Source organism: Diceros bicornis, chromosome 17 (assembly GCF_020826845.1).
Source record: "Diceros bicornis minor isolate mBicDic1 chromosome 17, mDicBic1.mat.cur, whole genome shotgun sequence".
NCBI classification, from domain to species: domain Eukaryota; kingdom Metazoa; phylum Chordata; class Mammalia; order Perissodactyla; family Rhinocerotidae; genus Diceros; species Diceros bicornis.
The window spans coordinates 12369171-12387205 of NC_080756.1; the positions used below are offsets into that span (position 1 = coordinate 12369171).

Sequence of the window (18035 nt, forward strand, 5' to 3'; positions counted from 1 at the left end):
AGCCCAGGGCAAGCTGGAGTCCCTGAATTAGAGTCCCACTGACAGGAGAAGAGATAGGGCAGATAGGAAATGACTACAGGAGGGAAAAACAAACAAAAACAAAAGAAAGGTCACTTCCATCTGGTTTCAAACCAAATAAATCCTCCAACCCCAACCAAGGCAAAGGGGAACCAACTTTCCACAGAACACAACAGAGTATGGTTTTGATATTTATTTCCCCACGGTTACCCCTGATGCTCATTTTAATCCAAAAATGAAAAGTGATCTTTTGTGATACAGCCAGCCTCTAGGCAAGTGTCAATACTGTACCATAACGCTTCCACATAAAATGCTTCTTTTAAGGATGAGGTCATTTCCTGGGATAATTCAATGCTACAGTTAATTTTGGAAAGAGCTGCACGATGGAGACAGCCTTGTAGTCAGAGATTTGGGTCTGATTCCAGGCACTGGTCCTTATTAGCTGGGTTATCTTATTCAAACAATTTCTGAGTCTTAGTTTTCTCATCTTCAAGATGGGATTAATAGCAACTACCGTGTAGGTGTCTGGTAAGAGGGAGAGAGACTATATAAAGTGGTTGGCATATGGTAAACACTAGATAACAGCTATTATTTACAAGAGTTCCTACTAATATAGATGCTGTGTTAGGCGCTGCGAAGACAGGTGAATGTTCTAGTTGCAAATAATAAAATTCCCCAATGTGCTTAGTGTTCAAAATTCTTTTTGCACATCACTCTTTTTCTGCCCATGAGGAATACAGGGGGAATCAATTAAAATAGCTAAAATTTTGGGAACACTGAAGCGTTTATAAAATGTTTGAGGGCTCATAATTAAGAACACCCAAGTCCTAAACAGCAACCAAATAATTAGCAGAGATAAAACGAGAACCCAAGGATCCCAGCGACCACCAGAGTAGCCGTTTGGCCGCCTCATGACCTCACTTAAGCGCAGGGGCCGTTTCTGGTCGGGTATTTCCGGCCACTCGACTCCTCACTCACCAGAACCGCGTGCTGGAGACCCGGCGGTCGTGTGGCCTCCATGCCGCACTACGGCCGGGTTACCGAGGGCCGGTGCTGGCCTTCGAATGTGGAAAGTCACTGAGCAGCCTCCTGAACACCGCTCATTCTTGTCTGAGTATAGAGAGGTACCGCTCGCCTCTCTCTCCGAGAACTCCATCGTCCCGACCTCGCCACATCCTCGGCGAGCTCGCCCGGCTCCGCAAGCGCGCAGCCGCCGCTTTCCCGCCCTCAGCGTCCGCAAGCCAAGCCGACCCCGGGGACCGGGGCGCGGAGGAATGCGCAGGACCCGGCGGACGGCCCACCGCCCTGCTCTCATTGGGTAGCCTCATCTTTTCTCCGCCCCCAAGTTTGTTGCTTCCACAATGATTGGACCTGCGCAGTGTCCATCCTATCGCCAGTCACTGCCCCTTTCTCACCACCAGCTAGACCCCCTCCGCCCCGTTTTCTCCCCTATCGGTGCACTTCTTGCCCATGGCCTGTCGAGAGGGGATCGGATGCCCCTGGCAGTGCCCCGAGCCTTATAGGGACCGGGCCCTCCTCCTGCTCGAACCCCACCCACCGGGCCCCTCCTTTCCACTCGCAGACGCCGCATTCCATTCTGGGGCTCCCCCCACCTGCCTCATCTGCGATTCCTCCGCCCCTCCCTCCAGCCACCGCTCAGACGCCGGGACGCTCCGGCCGAACGGGTGGCTCGCTGCCGGGATGCTCTCCATGAGCGCTCTGCAGAATGCGCTGAGCGGGGCGGGCAGTCACTGCCGGCGGGGAGGCTGGGGTTACCTGAGCCGGAGCCCCCTTCTTGGCGGGGGCGTCCGGCACCACTTCAGTGAGGCCGCGGCGCAGGGCAGGAAGACGCCGCAGTGCCACCAGCCACAGCACCAGGATCAGTAAGGCTCGCGGGACAGGGGCAGGGGACAGGCTCGCTCTCACCCCCCTTTCATTCTCGCTAGCTCCCGAGTCCTGTTCCCCCGGGAGCGCACCTCATCTCCCCTCTCCTCGCTCACTAGCCTACGATGCGTTTTCCTTTAGATTTGGGGCTTTGGGTCCGCCGCGCTCGGGCGGTATCGTGCCGTCCGCCCGGGAGGGCGTTTGGGCTGGTCGGTCCTCGGGATGGTGCCTGTGCAAGGTGCGTGCTTAACCGGAAACGGCGATGGGTGCGGAGTGTTGCTTGGTGCACGTGTCTGAGTGCAGGGCTGCGTGCGCACCGCCCATCCTCACCCTACCTCTCCTCCCCGGTCCTCGTGTGTGCTTTAGAGGATGCATGGGTATGGAACAGCCTCCTGCCTCCAGTCCTGGTGTACTTGGCTCTGTCTGTGTGGTGTGTCTGTGTTTCGGCGTGTCCCGGCGTGTAATTTGTGATTCGTGAGTATTATTGGTGCGCAGGTACATGCGTGTGTCCTTTGCGTATGTGTTGGGTGTGTGCGTTATCAGAGCTCCCTGTCCCTCATGTGTAGAATAAGGGTGGTTTTCCAACTGGTTGTTGAATGAGGAAAATCTTTATAATGGGGGGAAAAAATCATAAGACGCAGAATTCCCAAACCAGAGCCAATAAGAGCCGTTATTTGTGCTGCTCAGGCTCCCTGATTTGAAAGGGTTCTCCTCCCGCGGGCTCATATTCTGCCCGAGAGGCTGCCCTTCTTTCCCCCACCACCCGGAACACTTGGTGGCTGAGCCTCTTTTCTCCAAGACGCAGATGGAGCTGAGCAGGAAATTTTGTCCTCCCCAGAAGCCAACGTAGACAGGGCTCCAAGTAGCCCCCGCTCTATTATAGCAGGAACAGGAAATGGACCATCTCCCCTGTCACTGACATCTATCGATGACATTCAGAAAGACATGCACACCACAATTAAAGTAGCCAGACAGACACAGCATTACCTCACCACCACTGGAGTCCCTGTCCTGACAGGAACAGACCAATAAGGTATTATTTATTTATTATTAATAATAATTATTATGCTGTACTTTTCCATCAGCCTCTTCTCAAGGAGACACGGAACATTTCAACTTTAAAGAATAAGCCCTCGCTCTTCTGTTCTACTCTCCACCCCAAATTTTCCCAAATAGTCACCATGGGAGAAATGGTGGTGGGATGGAGCAAATGCTTAACCTCCCTCACCCTCAGGCCTTCTGTGGGATGGGGGGCAGGAAGTATCTCGGGTTCCCCCACGCATACTTCCTTATCCAGTGGAATCAGGTGATAGAAGTGTTTTTCGGAAACTTGATCCTCCTGCCTGTGGCTGCCTGTGCTCCTGAGGACTTCTTGGTGATGGCCTTGGACTGGCGCTCCCTTGGGCAGAAGTTGAGAGCACTGGAGGGGATGAGCTCTGGGAGTGTGACACCATGAGGAGGAGGGATTCTTGTGTTTGGTGGACAAGGAGGGCAGCAAAGAAAAATGCTCTGTTATTCAGGTTATTGTTTATTTGTTTTTTAATATTTAGTTTTATTGTATTTCTGATTATAAAAGAAAAACAAGATAGAGTATCAAGAGGAAAATAAAGATCCCAATATTAGAGGTAACCAGTTAATATTGTGATATATATCCATATATATTCCTATGTATATATAAAATTTAACAAAAATAGGATCATAGTATTCATACTCTTTGGTAACCTATCTTTTCCATTTATGAACAACTTTTAATATCATTGAATGTGTGTGTATGATATTTTTATTTTAATGGCTGCCATTTTGCCATTTTAAGATTCCATTGTATGAGGTATCATAATTTATTTAACCAATCTTCAGTTTGGTTACTACATATTCTTATGCACTTGTTCAATTATTTCTTAAAGTCCTAGGAAATTTTGTTCCCCAGAGACATCCATCATCAATATCTTGTATAATCTTCTAGAGATATTTTATGCATATATCAGCAAATACATGTTGATATTATTTTCTTTTTTTTTGTACAAATGCTATCATACTGTACACGTTGTTCTTCATCTTGCTTTTTTTCCCTCAACATTATATCGTAGGTCAGTCATATCTGAGTTAAAGATGTGCAATTTTTTAAAGCTTGTGATACAGGAAGTGGTGTGGCATTATTTCTTGTCTTCCTTTAGCTTCCAGGCACAGAGACCTGCCCTCAAAGTGTTCCTACATACTTTCCTTCTTAAGTTATTCCTTAGGTAGTTTTTGCCTCCTTTTCCCTGTTACCATATGGATCCTCTCCTCCCTGTAGGCACTAGCCTCATTGTGACAGTTGAATTTCCTCGGAAACAGGAAAACTACCCCCTCTTCTGCTATTCCTTCTGGCCCAAAACACACACATGCTTAGTCTATGCCAAGCTCTTGAGAGGCTTTTTATTTTTTAATGCATTGTTTTAATAGATAATATATTCATATATATCACATTCAATAGATAATATCTGCATATTCATATGGTTTAAAATTCAAATTATACAAAAAGATATATAGTGGGAAGTATACCTCCCACTCCTTTGGTCCAGCTCCTGCTTCATCTCCCTAGAGGGAGATAAATCAGTCTTACCAGTTTCTTATATATCCTTCCAGAAATATTTTGTATCTGAAAAAGCAAACATATTTTTTTCACTTTTAAACATAAATAGTACCATACTATAAACATTGTTCTACAGCTTGCTTCTTTTAGTTAATATTACATTTTAGAGATCATTCCATAGCAATACTTAAAGCATGCCTTCATTTCTTTTTTTTACACTGAATAATATTCCATTATGTGTCTATACCATAATTTACCTAACCAGTTCCCTGTTGCACATTTACGTTGTTTCCAGTCTATTACTAACATGCAATGAATAACTCTGAATATGTTCCTTTGTAGGTATGTGAGTACACCTATAGAATAAATACCCGGAAGTCAAATTGTTGGGTCAAAGGTTTTGAAGGGTCTTAATCTCAAATAGCTGTCATATTTGGAATGATATGATAAAATAATTCCTCTAAATCTGTTAACGTATTAATAGGAGAACTCTTGAAGATGAAGAAGTCTTCAGTACATGGAATTCTAGGTGCTATAAGCCAGCGAGAGAGATACTTTGGGGAACAAGGACTTTCCTAAAAATGTAACTTGGTAATTCTTTATTCAAGACCCACTGTGGGCTAGAACTTTGGTCAATGCTAGGAAGACAAAGGTATATAAAACACAAAGTCCTAATAGTGGGGCAAGGGAGATTCTTCTGTCAGTAAGATGGTGTGTTGTGTCATACCAGCAGCATAAGCAAAAACTGGAGGTTTGGGGAAGCCTTTACGGATTTAGTAATATTTGATCTGGACCTTGAAGGATGAGCAGGACTGTGCCAGGTGAAGGAGAAAAAGGTCATTCCATGCAGAAGTTGCAGCATAAGCAAAGGCCAGGAAGCCTGACAGTGCCTCGCCCATTTGGGGAGCCATCTGTTACCTGGCATAACGCGAGTGTGGGGGCACATTGGAGAATAGGAAAGGAATGTTGGCAGGTTTTAAAGAGTCTTAAATGCCATACCAAGAAATAAGGACTTATTTTGTAGGCACTGGGGAGCTACCAAAGGTTTTTGAGTAGAGAAATGATATTTGAGTTTTAGAAAGATAACTGGCACATTGTGGAAGATGGGTTGGGAATCAAGAGAGTATAGTGGCAGTTGGATAACAGACAATAAGGAGCAGATGATAAAGAAGCATGATTTACTGAGCATTGACTTTGTGAAAGACAGTTTTCCACAGAATGTTAATTAAGCCTCACATCACCCATGTGAAGCAGACATTACTACCCTTATTTTACAGGTTCAGCAATATTAAATAACCTTACTATCCCTATTAAGATGTCACACAGCTATTAAGGGGCAAACTCTGGTTCTTTCTACTACACCATCCTGGCACAGGGGAAGAGAAGAAAAGAGGGTGGATTTGAAAGACATTATGGAGGTAGATTCATCCAATGTTGGTTAGCAACTGAACATGGTAAAGTATGGGAATTATCCAAATGATTACACGTTTCCAGCTTGGCACCTGGGTGAGTGGTAATGCTGTTAACCCAAGTGGGAAACACAAGACAAGGAGCAGAGGGAGGGTGGGTGAGATGACCTCAGGTTTGGACATGTTGAGTTTATGGTACTTGTGGGACATCAGGAAATGGAAGTATCTAGAAAGCAGCAAGAAATAAAGGTCTGAAGGTTAGGAACAAAAGAAAGCTAGCGAGGAAGATTTAAGACTTCTCAGGACAGATGTGAAAGTTGAAATTATAGGGATAGATCAGATGGTTCAGGGAGGAGGCATAGAGTGAGCACACCTATCTACTTATAAACCTGTCTTCCAGGAAGACGAGCAGGGAGCAGTTCTCAGGTTCCTGTCTTCCTCCCTGTCTCTGCCCCCAGTGATTCATCAGAGAGTGGCATGCTGTCCCGCCTGGGTGATCTGCTCTTCTACACTATTGCTGAGGGACAGGAACGCATCCCTATCCACAAGTTCACTACTGTAAGTTCCTCTCTACCTGCTCAGAATGCTAATCCCTTAGGCTCTCTGGAAAGTGGGAAAAGAAGGGTAGAACAAGTGCAGAGCAGCTAATGGGTTGCTTCATGAGGATGAAGAAGAGCAGATGATGGCAGATGCCTCGGCTGATGAGGTGATCCCATCCCTGCCCAGAGTGGGAAGATTAAACCCTCTGACTCAACCCATTTTCTTGGTTTGGGAATTTGACCCCAAGGGGTTCAGAAACCAGCTGCCTTGATAAAAAAAAAATGGAGGGCGGGCAGGAAACCCCTATTAGCCTTCAAAGCTGCTCCATTTCCTCCTTTCTTAGTTTGCAAACCCTTTTGTTCCACCTATTGTAGTAGTTGGGGTTGAGCTAATTTTTATCCATTGGGAAAGATTATTAGGATTGGGTTTCTGTCCTTGTAGCTGACCTTACTAGGCTTCTTTTTTCCCCTAAAGGCACTGAAGGCCACCGGACTGCAGACGTCAGATCCCCGGCTCCGGGACTGCATGAGCCAGATGCGCCGCATGGTTCGAGAGTCCAGCAGTGGTGGCCTCTTGGACCAAGAGCTCTTCCAAAAGTGAGGGCCCAGAAACAAGGGCACCACTCTCAAAACTGTTCTATGCACGTAGACTATAACATCAGGGAGGGATCTTGGGGACTGAATAGTTCTACCCTTCATTTTATTTTATTACTCATTTAATACACAAGTAACACATGAATATGCAGATACTCATTATAAAAGTTCAAACAGTATAGAAATACATGTCCTCCTTTTCCTTTCTTCCCAATCCCAGTCCCTTTTCCCAGAAGTAAACATTGTTAACAGATTAGTAGGTATCTTCAGGATAATGTCCTATGCATTTACATACATATGGGAATATATATAAATATGTGATTTAGGATTTTTAAAATATGAAGGTGACCTACTATACATATGATTCAGGTATTTATTTTTTTCTCATATCCTGTGTCTTGAGATATCTTTCCACATCATTACAACCCCTTATTTAGAGGCAAAGAAACTTAAGACCCAGAAAGATAAAGTGACATGCCGAAGGTCACACAACTGTTGGTCCCAAACCTGATGACCACTCACATTTTCTTTATTCCCAACTTCCATGGCTCCAGAGTGAGTCACAGCTGCGTCTCTCCAGCCCCCTAACCCAATCGTGTCTGGGATCCAGGTGTGTGAGCAGCAACATTGTGCTCCTGACCCAGGCATTCCGAAAGAAGTTTGTCATTCCTGATTTTGAGGAGTTCACGGGCCATGTGGATCGCATCTTTGAGGATACCAAAGAGCTCACAGGAGGCAAAGTGAGGGCCAGGGGACTAAGGGAGGCGCAAGGGCTCTGGGCCAGATATACTTTGCTTCTCAGAGATTTCTTGGGGCTGGGAATCCAATGGATGAGAGATGAGAAGCAGAGCCTCTAAAAATGGGGAGAAGGATTTTATGTATTTCTATACATTTGATTTGTAGAGCAGGTGAGGGAATCTGAGGTTTTTATGGGGACAGTTGACAGAAACATTCAATAGAACTTCGAAAGAGGGTAATTGAGCCTAAGAACCAGGAAGCCGACCCCAGAATTCTCCTCTTTTTACCTTCTATTGGCTTTACTGCCATCTCTATAGGAAAGATAAGGCTTTCTAGGACTTAAGGCTTGGGTGTCTCTGGGAACAACAGGCAGGAGGGAACCCCGTTGCCCTGAACAAGACAGAATTTTAGCTTTTATCTAAAAGATTCCACTCACCCTGAACCTCAGCTCTGTTCCCCCTCTCCACATCCATATCTCCATTCTGTCTCTGTTTTCCCTACCCACTCATGCCCAGGTGGCGGCCTACATCCCTCAGCTGGCCAAGTCAAATCCAGACCTGTGGGGAGTCTCCCTGTGCACCGTGGATGGTCAGCGGTGAGATGCTGGGTGAGGGGAAGGGGAGGAGGGCACAGGTGCAGAACATAGGCCGACCCCTTTCATGGCACCTGTCTGCCTCCAGGCACTCTGTGGGCCACACGAAGATCCCCTTCTGCCTTCAGTCTTGTGTGAAGCCCCTCACCTATGCCATCTCCATAAGCACCCTAGGCACTGACTACGTGCACAAGTTCGTGGGCAAGGAGCCCAGCGGCCTGCGCTACAACAAGCTCTCCCTCAATGAGGAAGGTGAGCACTGCCGGGCTCAGCTAGACTCATAGATGCCCCTTCTTATCCCCCAGCCCGCCAGCTCATTTGTTTGTTTCTCTGCCCTTCCTGATGAACTCTGTCATTCCATCCTCCCCAGCAAAAAAATCTTTTTGTCTAGCCTACAGAGTGGGCAGACTGCAAAGGAGGTTTTGCTCAGTGGCTGATAAAACTCTGAGCGGTTTGTATTTCCCCAGGAATCCCCCATAACCCCATGGTCAATGCTGGTGCCATTGTCGTGAGCTCCCTGATCAAGGTCAGTGCCACCCTAGCCTTCTGGAAGGTACTGTTCTCTAAACCCCCTTGTTCCTATATCCCTCATATCTGCCCAGCTCTCCAGGGAGACTGGTGGGGCCTTGATTCCTTTGAGGGTCCCCAGGAGGCAGTGGGGGCACAGCAGGGACCCACATATTACGCTGAGGATGTTAGTAAAAGGAACCGTACCCCTGCCCCCACCCACGAGTCTGGAGCCCAGAGCTTCTTGGCCCTTAGAGAAGTGAGCAAGTCCTGACCCCTGCCTAGGACCAAGGGCCAAATGCCAGACACAGGGGGAGGACAGCACTCTTAGGCACTGATTGGCCACTTCTGGGTGAGAGACGCATGGAAGGAAGGGTGAATGTCCAGGCCAGGGCAGCTATTCACGTCACCTGGAACTGTGAGTTGGCCTTGAGCAAGGGTGTCAGGCTGGTCTGTCAGCTGTAGGTCTCCCAGGGCTTGAGCAAGAACCTGAGAGCAGTGTGGGCAGCAACACGCCGGAGCCAATCACAGCCCCTCCTGCGGAAGGTGGTGTTAGGAACCCTCCCCCCAGGGACTCGGGTGTCAGAGTCCTGTAGTATTGACACTGTAATTGACATGTACAGGAAGCAATGGGGGGTGGGAGGCAGGCTCAGGCTCTCCCCTTGCTCTGGGATAGCTCTATCTACAACTCTGTGTCTGGGGCAGGCCTCCTCCCATTCCCATCTAAGCAGGCCCTATTGGACTTGATTCTCAGCTAAAATCTTTAGCTTTATTTCAGTTATCAATATAATTGATGTAGTTGAATATTATAATATATGCAACACACACCCTTATCCCATTCCTGACACTCACTCCCGTCTTGGAGATGGCTATGGGAGTCAGGGAAAGGACAGAGTAAGGCTCCAGCCTGGGGTGTAAGGAATAGGGATGGGGACAGAATTGGAATCAGGAAAATGAAAGTGGGAGTCAGGGATGAGGGTTGGGATTGAGAATGGAAGGGGGTTGGTCAGAATCAGGGATGGCTGAGGTTATCTGTACTCGTTACGTGATGATAAAATCTAAATGGTGTGGTTTTTATTTATTTATTTTTTGTGTGTGTGAGGAGATCAGCCCTGTGCTAACATCTGCCAATCCTCCTCTTTTTCTGCTGAGCTAACATCCGTGCCCATCTTCCTCCACTTTACATGGGACGCCACCACAGCACGGCTTGCCAAGCAGTGCGTCGGTGCACACCCGGGATCCGAACCTGCGGACCCCAGGCCGCCGCAGCGGAGCGTGCGCACTTAACCGCTTGTGCCACTGGGCCGGCCCTAAATGGTGTGGTTTTTAAGGTCACTAGATATGCATGGATACAAAAAAGTCTCAGTTGTAAAAAAAAAAATGTCATTGTAAAATATAACACATTCCTAGTAGTAAAACCAGTCTAACACGTCAGCTCCACGAAGTCCTTTTGACCCTCTCCTGCTATCCTCCAAGGCTTGGAATACTGATCTCTCCTTCTCTCTTTGCAGATGGACTGTAACAAAGCAGAGAAGTTTGATTTTGTAAGTTCCCTTGCTCCTCAGTCCTGGCTGCTTTTCTCCATCGCACATTGTCCTCCCAGCTGCCCCAGTGCCTGGCTCTCACCCCAGTTTAATAGTGCACCAGCCCATACCAGAAGCCTTATTTCCAGGGGGGTAGGAATCGCCTGGCCTCAGAGAGGAAGGCCTCCTGCAGTCCCTGCTGGGATAAGGACTGAGGAGTTCAGAAGGGCTAGTCAGCCTAGGACGTGTTTAGGAGGGGTCCTCACTCATGGGGTGCCTCCCATGACCCTTGTTCTCTTCTAGGTGTTGCAATATCTGAACAGAATGGCTGGGAGTGAATACGTGGGTTTCAGCAATGCCACGTAAGGCGCTGTTCACAGGACTGGCTGAATGCATGGGGCGGGGGTGATAGAGGAGGGAGATGAGAGAGAGAACCTTAGGAGGAAGAAATCTCGGAGGAACTTTGGCCTCCCAGCTTCCTCTGAGCCCCTTCATTGACATTTGTTTACTTTGTATAAGAATTTGTTCCATTTCTGTTTAGTACTTAATGAGAGAGGCAGTGTGCGAATTTGCACCTAGGACCTTTCTTGCCAAGCCTCTCAAAGCCAAAAACCTCACCAGTTTTCCTAGACTAGATGATAGACAATTTTGGGTTTTTTTACTTTTTAAAATAATACCGTGCCCCGTGCTTGCTCAGGGTCAGAAGTTTCCTCCAGTATTGCTGTGAGAATTCATAACGGGGCTGATTTAGTTTAACATGTGTGATCCAGTTCTCTCTCAGGGAAGATATTTTTTCCCCTTCTCCTCACACCCACCCCTCACACTTCAAGTACTAAATTGGGTGTTTGCTTCAGATTCCAGTCAGAGAAGGAAACAGGGGATCGGAATTATGCCATCGGCTATTATCTAAAGGAAAAGAAGGTAACTGGGAGAGGCCAGCAGAGAAAGTCCCTGGGAATTCTGTGGCTGGTGGAAGGGCAGTCGGGGTTGGGGACTTGGGCTGAGATCCTGGCAGTGTGACAGGGACTGCTGGTGGCCTGAAGAGAAATGCTCTCCCTTCTTCCTTGCAGTGCTTTCCCAAGGGGGTGGACATGATGGCTGCCCTCGATCTCTACTTCCAGGTAAGCAAACACTGCCGTTCAGCTCAGGGCCAAGGGAACAGGACACACGGCCCTCCTTGCTCCGACCCACAAGAGGGATGCTCCTCTCCAGTGGTTCCGGTGTCTTTCAGAAACACCAGGGGAACTGGCCAAGAACATTGCTCTATACCCAACAGCAGTGTTCACGTCCACACTGCACCCTCTCCTCTGCCTTGTCTCCATAGCTGTGCTCTGTGGAGGTGACCTGTGAATCAGGCAGTGTCATGGCAGCCACCCTGGCCAATGGCGGGATCTGCCCCATCACAGGCGAGAGTGTGCTGAGTGCTGAAGCAGTGCGCAACACCCTCAGCCTCATGCACTCCTGCGGCATGTATGACTTCTCGGGCCAGTTTGCCTTCCACGTGAGTGCCACGAGCCCAGAGCCAAGAAGAGAGGACACTGAGTCTCTGAAGGTGGAGAGGTGGAAGCTTGTTCCTGCCTCTCATTCACTAACTTCCAGCCAGGCAATCAGGCAGAGAATCCTTAGGGAGTTTGTCAAACACACCACATCCCCCAAACACAGAAACACATGATGTTGCAGCTTCTAAGAGCTCTTCTGGCGCCCTTCACGTGGCTGGTGCTTCTCCTCCAGGTCTCAGTTTAGATGTCACTTCCAAAGAGAGGCTCTTCTGACCACCCTGTCTCCAGTGGACCCCTCCCACTTCTATCACAGCACCCTACTTTTCTTCTGTTATCATAAGCTGTGATGATTTTTTTTTTTTGGTGAGGAAGATCAGCCCTGAGCTAACATATGCCAATCCTCCTCTTTTTGCTGAGGAAGACTGGCCCTGAGCTAACATCCGTGCCCATCTTCCTCCACTTTACATGGGACGCCACCACAGCATGGTTTGACAAGCGGTGCGTCGATGCACGCTCAGGATCCGAACCGGCAAACCCCGGGCCGCCGCACCAGAGCGCGTGCACTTAACCACTTGCGCCACCAGGCCAGCCCCTGATTTTTGTCTATTTATAAGTTTACTTGTTTATTGTCTATCCCCTACCACCAGAATGTAGGTGAAATGACTTTGTCCTAGTTCTAGCACAGCATCAGGCACAGAGTAGATACTCAATAAATATTTCCTTACTGAAGCCATGAATTTAAGGGGGGACGAGGGGACGGGGAGAGGGGAGAAGGAAGAGAAGCTAATTAACAAGCCAAAAGGTTGGGATGGGTGAGGCCTCGCCCACGCAGTCATCTGGGATGGACTAACTGGTTAACCCAGACTTGGGGCACCTGTAGCGCATCCTCAGTTTCAAGTTTGTCCCCAAGGTGGGCCTGCCAGCCAAGTCAGCTGTGTCAGGAGCCATCCTCCTGGTGGTACCCAACGTCATGGGAATGATGTGTCTGTCACCTCCACTGGACAAGCTGGGGAACAGCTATAGGGGCATCAACTTCTGCCAGGTGAGTTAGTTTGCTTATAGTACTTAATATTCTTAAATGAGTAAATAAAGCAATTTTGAACTCCTACTAAGTGCAAGAAGTAAACAATCTCTTTGGCTTATAATTCTAGAAGTTAGTGTCTCTCTTCAATTTCCACAATTATGACAACCTGAGACACTGTGCTCGGAAGTTAGACCCACGGCGTGAAGGGGGAGAAGTTCGGGTAAGGAAAACACCAGGTGGCTTGTAAGAATAGTTCAGAATAGAACATTCCATAACACTTCAGCAATACCTTTGGCTAAGCATCCATGGAGGAGGGTCACAGAGCAGAGCTGGGCATGGGTGGGTTCAAAGTCACAGTTAATATCAGGTGGGTACGATTTGTTTTCCAGAACAAGACTGTGGTGAACCTGTTATTTGCTGCCTATATTGGAGATGTCTCAGCTCTTCGAAGGTACTTCTACTGTGACCAAATGAACACAATAAAGTACTCCTGGACAAAGACCTCATTAGGAGTCAACACAGCAAAAGAGTTAAGTGCTTCAGCTTCCACGTCAGACAGAATGGATTTAAAGGAGATTTTTTTAAAGTACAGTGCCTGCCATGTGATAAGAACTTAACTAATGGTCACCACTGTTATGATTAACCTGGGTGTTAAGAGCAGAGTCCTAGGAGGTAGGTAAGGACCCTGCCTCAAATAGATCACCAACATCAACAAATATGTACTGAGTACCTACCACAGGCAGGCAGAGACGTTTCTGGAACCGTCACACTCCTGTCTCTCTGACGTGGGAAAAAGTCTTATCTGGGTAGAGAACAGACTGTGCAGGGTCTACAGATCTTGGCATATTAGCTCTGTTTAACTTTTTCTGGAACCCATCCAGTGTGACCCTTCAGAAAGGACACTAGTGGGGCCGGCCCTGTGGTGTAGCGGTTAAGTGCACGCGCTCCGCTGCTGGCGGCCCGGGTTCGGATCCTGGGCGCGCACCGATGCACTGCTTGTCTAGGCCATGCTGTGGTGGCGTCCCATATAAAGTGGAGGAAGATGGGCACGGATGTTAGCCCAGGGCCAGTCTTCCTCAGCAAAAAGAGGAGGATTGGCATGGATGTTAGCTCAGGGCTGATCTTCCTTACAAAAAAAAGAAAGGACACTAGTGATTCTAGGCTGATCTGGGTAACTCCAGCTGCTTCCACTGCCCTCAGGTTTGCCTTGTCAGCCATGGACATGGAACAGAAAGACTATGACTCCCGCACAGCCCTGCATGTTGCTGCAGCTGAAGGTATCTGAAGGATAAATAAGAGGGGAAGCAGATCGTAGTCCTTTCTTTTCTACCCAGAGTCTATGCCCTCAAGGTTACAAGGGCAGCAACTAGTTTCGTCCAGATGCCCTTCAGTTTGCAGGCCAACTATTATTGGATGCTGCAGGGAGCAAAATGGAAAGAGGCCTTCCCCCTCCCTTCTTGGTTCAGACTCCAGCTGCCAAGAGTCAGTACTAACATTAACACCAAAAGATTCAGGATCAGTACCTCTCATTTTCCTTCTGCCATATTCCTAGGACACACTGAAGTTGTTAAATTCCTGATTGAGGCTTGCAAAGTGAATCCTTTTGTCAAGGATAGGTGAGTAGGATTAAGCTGAAAGGGGGAACGGGAGGTAGGCAGCAGCTTCTCCACCGCTCCACCACAGTTATGTATATAACCAGGGCACTTTCGGTGTCTTCATGCCTGATCATGGCCTTTGTTCCTCTCAGGTGGGGCAACATTCCCCTGGATGATGCTGTGCAGTTCAACCACCTGGAGGTGGTGAAACTGCTTCAAGATTATCAGGACTCCTACACACCATCTGAGACTCGGGCTGAAGCAGCAGCTGAGGCTCTGTCCAAAGAGAACTTAGAGAGCATGGTGTGAGCATGGGGCACACACGGTCCCTGCTTGAGAAAAAGCATGAGCTGGCCACACATTTAACCCATAACCACCAAACCTGGTACGGAGAGCTGCACTGCTTCAATGGGGACCATGACGTAGGCCAGCGCTTTGTGTGAGAGTCAAAACACCCCATTCCCTTGGCAGACAAGAGTACAGAGAAGTGCCTCGGTGGACACCTGCAGTCGGGCTATCCATGGAGACTGTGGGCTTCTTCAGGGTACAGCCCAATGGCTTGGCCCGCTCAGAACCATCCCAGGTCTTCCCCCAGGTCTCCTCTTCCTCCCCCTGAAGAAATCATCATATGAGAGAGAGAGAGAGAGAGAGAGAGAGAGAGAGAGAGAGAGAGAGAGAGAGAGAGAGAGAGAGAGAGAGAGAGAGAGACTCTGGTCAAGGGGCTCTAGCCACCATGCACATGTATATATCCAGAGGAAGGCGGGGAGCTATGTACCTGGCTTTAGTAGTCTGGAGAGTTCTGCCCCCCCTTAGCCAGGAACTGCTGCTGCTACTGCTAACAGCAATTTTATAGACAGAAAATATTTTGTGCTCAAATAAACTTTAATTACACAAATTATTATTTTTGCTAAACCCAGTCCTTCTCTTTCTCCCCTAGGGGCATCCAGCTGCATGACCATCGTAAAGGTAGAATAAGATGCAACCACAGGGTTAGACAGAGCCCAAACAATACATATTTCACATACATACTCACCCCACCAGGTTTCCCTCAACCCCAAATACTTCTTTAGGTTAAGTTTATTCTGCTGCCAAGGGACGGGGAGGGCTGGGGTCTGAGCAGGCCCAAAAATGGATTGTGTAAGACCTCAGGCCTCCCTCCAACATCTGGAAGTTCCAATTGTAGCAGAAATGAAGATAGAACTTCTCAAGAATAAAGTTTTTAGCACTAACCCACTCAGTATGCCCTAAGTGTCTTCTTCCCCTTTGGTCACGGTTATAACTGGCCCAATGATTATAACGCATTGACCAGGTGTCAGAGGTGTGCAGATTAAGGCGGATGGATTCAGGGTGGGGAAAGCTACAGCTGTGTGGGGCTCAGAGTCTGTGGCATGAAGGTACCGTGGGAGGAGGGCTCTGTCCTCACTCTGACACTGTCAGTAAAGCGCTTCCTGAGGGAGCCAGAGCCCAGACTTTATGTGCTGTACAGAAAGGGCCAAGCCACTGACTGCACCACTCCTCCAGCCAGAGGTAGAAAGAATTCACTCTGGAGAGATTCTGTAGAGCCCCAAGAACAAACAAATTACATGTGGGCAAAGGGAGGGCGAGGTATCACAGTGATGAATAAATGCAAACAAAGCTAAAAGGCAAGACCCCAGTACTGAATACGGTCTGAGAAAGGCCAGGGCACAGGGAGGGTCTGAAGGAGGCAGTCAGGGGAGGTGCATTCCTGGTAGCCTAGGAAATTGGCAGCAGTTTGGGGGACGGAGAGGGTGGCTTTATGCCTAGCTTTCACCGGGTAGGGGAGAAGAAGATAACTAAGGATTACACAAAGGACCCGACACTGAATTGTGGGAGCTAGAGGCTGTTTGGGGCAAAGTTAAAAAGATTCAGACACTTTCAGCAGAAGGCTGGCCAAAGGCATGATTAGGGACTCCAGTGATGGACATAACTAGAGGCCCTCAGGCACTTCAAGCCCAGAGTGGGTCAGCAGCTCTCCATCCCACAGGGCAAAGGCAGGCACCACCGGACCCCGGAAATCTGTCTGTAGCGTGTGGACCACAGCCACCCGGCTCACATCCACCAGGCTCAGCTTCTGAGCCTCATACTCCAGCAGCAGCCCCACCTTCTCTGGCTGCCCGATGCCCTCAACAGGGGCTTTCTCCTTGGCCAACATCGTATGCCACTTGTGCTGGGCATAGGTGAACACCCAAGAGCGATCGTCAACACCGATGCAGCTGTCCCGGGACATGTCCACATCTGCCACTCCTATCCGGAACTGCTGGGAGCGCTTCACTGTCACCTCCCAGTAGTGCCTGCCACTGGTGACCGCTGTGTCTGCCAGCACCACTGCCCACTCCCGGAAGCGCTCCACATTCAGGGCCACTTTGGTGGGCTCCAATCCCACCATGCCATACTTGACACCTGTGTCACCTTTGAAGAGTGCCAGGCTGCTGTGGGCGGTTTTTTCTTCCAGTTTGAAACTGATGCCTGCGGGCAGAGCAAAGAGACAGGATGACGACAGGGGCTAGAACTCCAGAACTAGGGATACGTTCATATTCGGATCTGAAGCAGGCAGTCATGAGATCAGAGGAAACAGGGAAGAGTCAGAAGGTCCAGCCGGCAGGAGAGTAGGGGCGCTGTAGGATAGGCAGCCCAAGGAGCCAAAAAGTTCGACTGGGGAAGCCCTGGGATTTAAAGAAACCGGAGAGTGTCCCAAGCTTGGAATCTCAAGACCAAGGCCAGTGGGGGAAGGGAAGTGGCCCGAGGGGGCTGGAGGTGTTTCTCCGAGCGGGCTCCGGGAATAACGAACGGAAGCCTTTTTTGAGGTAAATGAGGGGAATGTAGATAGTCCTACCTCGGCGGGCTTCCACGGCGGCGACCCCCAATTGTTTGGCTCCCCAGCGGCACAGCCACAACGACCGTGCAAAAGGCAGCGCCATCTTGCGCCACGGACGAGCCCGGCACGCCCCCCGCCTGAGACCCCCCCCCCATCGGCCCGCCCACTGCCCTCCCACGTGGTGCGCAAGAGGAGGCGCGCAGTGTGATGACGTAACGGAGCCCGCGCCCGGTAGGGAGCCGCCATCTTAGTGGAGTATATTCCGGTTCCGCCGGGGAGTTGTACAGTTTATTCAGGTTTTCTGCGGAGAGTTAAGGTGCTCACGTTTTAACTAAATAGAACCTTTGCAGAGTTGGTGTAGCAGTGTGGTTGGATTCGAACACGGCTCCGTTGTGTGACTTGGGGCAAATCACTTAACTTCTTTGAGCCTTAGTGTTCTCACTTGTAAAATAGAAAAATATCTAGCTATCAGACCTTAGTAAAAACTAAATGAGAGAATAACCTAAAATACAGCTTGACAAATAGCAACCATTGGGTAAGTGGCAGTTGTTTTAATAAATATTAAATACATAAATACTGTTAATGTTGGTTTTGTATTTTCAAGGCTGGGAATGGAGGGTTTAACCCAGTATTCGGTTTTCCCAACTTAACCAAAAGTATCACTGTTTTGGTTCAGAGTGAAATAGGTAAAAGGTAGCGGAGTGT

The 18035-nt window shown here is 48.6% G+C and overlaps 3 protein-coding genes across 16 annotated transcripts in view; 1 reads left to right on the forward strand and 2 right to left on the reverse strand.

The window, feature by feature from the left end:
• RBMS2 (RNA binding motif single stranded interacting protein 2) overlaps positions 1 to 1257 on the reverse strand; it is a 90218-nt gene extending 88961 nt beyond the window's left edge. For 2 of the 3 annotated variants that reach the window (XM_058557908.1, XM_058557909.1), the window contains exon 1: positions 997 to 1256. Coding sequence is in view for 1 of the 3 variants with exons in the window: in XM_058557907.1 (XP_058413890.1) it covers positions 997 to 1038 (42 nt within the window). In the remaining 2 variants the exon portion in view is untranslated. Of the gene's footprint in view, positions 1 to 996 lie in introns of all 3 variants that reach the window. The other variant, XM_058557907.1, reaches the window with a different exon arrangement.
• Positions 1258 to 1501: 244 nt separating this feature from the next.
• Positions 1502 to 14808, forward strand: GLS2 (glutaminase 2). Of its 11 annotated transcripts, XM_058557900.1 has the most exons (20): positions 1826 to 1901; positions 2044 to 2140; positions 2741 to 2935; positions 5752 to 6441; positions 6898 to 7019; positions 7627 to 7756; positions 8270 to 8349; positions 8435 to 8598; positions 8814 to 8872; positions 10365 to 10397; positions 10680 to 10738; positions 11231 to 11297; positions 11447 to 11497; positions 11701 to 11877; positions 12786 to 12917; positions 13027 to 13119; positions 13289 to 13350; positions 14100 to 14176; positions 14452 to 14515; positions 14647 to 14808. In XM_058557900.1, exons 4-20 carry the CDS (start codon positions 6361 to 6363, stop codon positions 14801 to 14803), a joined length of 1608 nt encoding a protein of 535 aa, XP_058413883.1. In that variant the 5' UTR covers positions 1826 to 1901; positions 2044 to 2140; positions 2741 to 2935; positions 5752 to 6360; the 3' UTR covers positions 14804 to 14808. The 11 variants fall into 11 exon arrangements, with proteins under 11 accessions (XP_058413877.1, XP_058413883.1, XP_058413887.1 ...); XM_058557904.1 differs by lacking the exon at positions 2741 to 2935 and having other exon boundaries at positions 1832 to 1901; positions 6342 to 6441; XM_058557901.1 differs by lacking the exon at positions 2044 to 2140 and having other exon boundaries at positions 1856 to 1901.
• A 91-nt stretch (positions 14809 to 14899) lies between these two features.
• Positions 14900 to 17445, reverse strand: SPRYD4 (SPRY domain containing 4). 2 transcript variants are annotated; one of them, XM_058557913.1, is made up of 3 exons: positions 17349 to 17445; positions 16617 to 16981; positions 14900 to 15106 (listed from the first exon to the last, which is right to left on the reverse strand). In XM_058557913.1, exons 1-3 carry the CDS (start codon positions 17431 to 17433, stop codon positions 14900 to 14902), a joined length of 657 nt encoding a protein of 218 aa, XP_058413896.1. In that variant the 5' UTR covers positions 17434 to 17445. The 2 variants fall into 2 exon arrangements, with proteins under 2 accessions (XP_058413896.1, XP_058413897.1); XM_058557914.1 differs by lacking the exon at positions 14900 to 15106 and having other exon boundaries at positions 16340 to 16981.
• Positions 17446 to 18035: the final 590 nt, after the last annotated feature.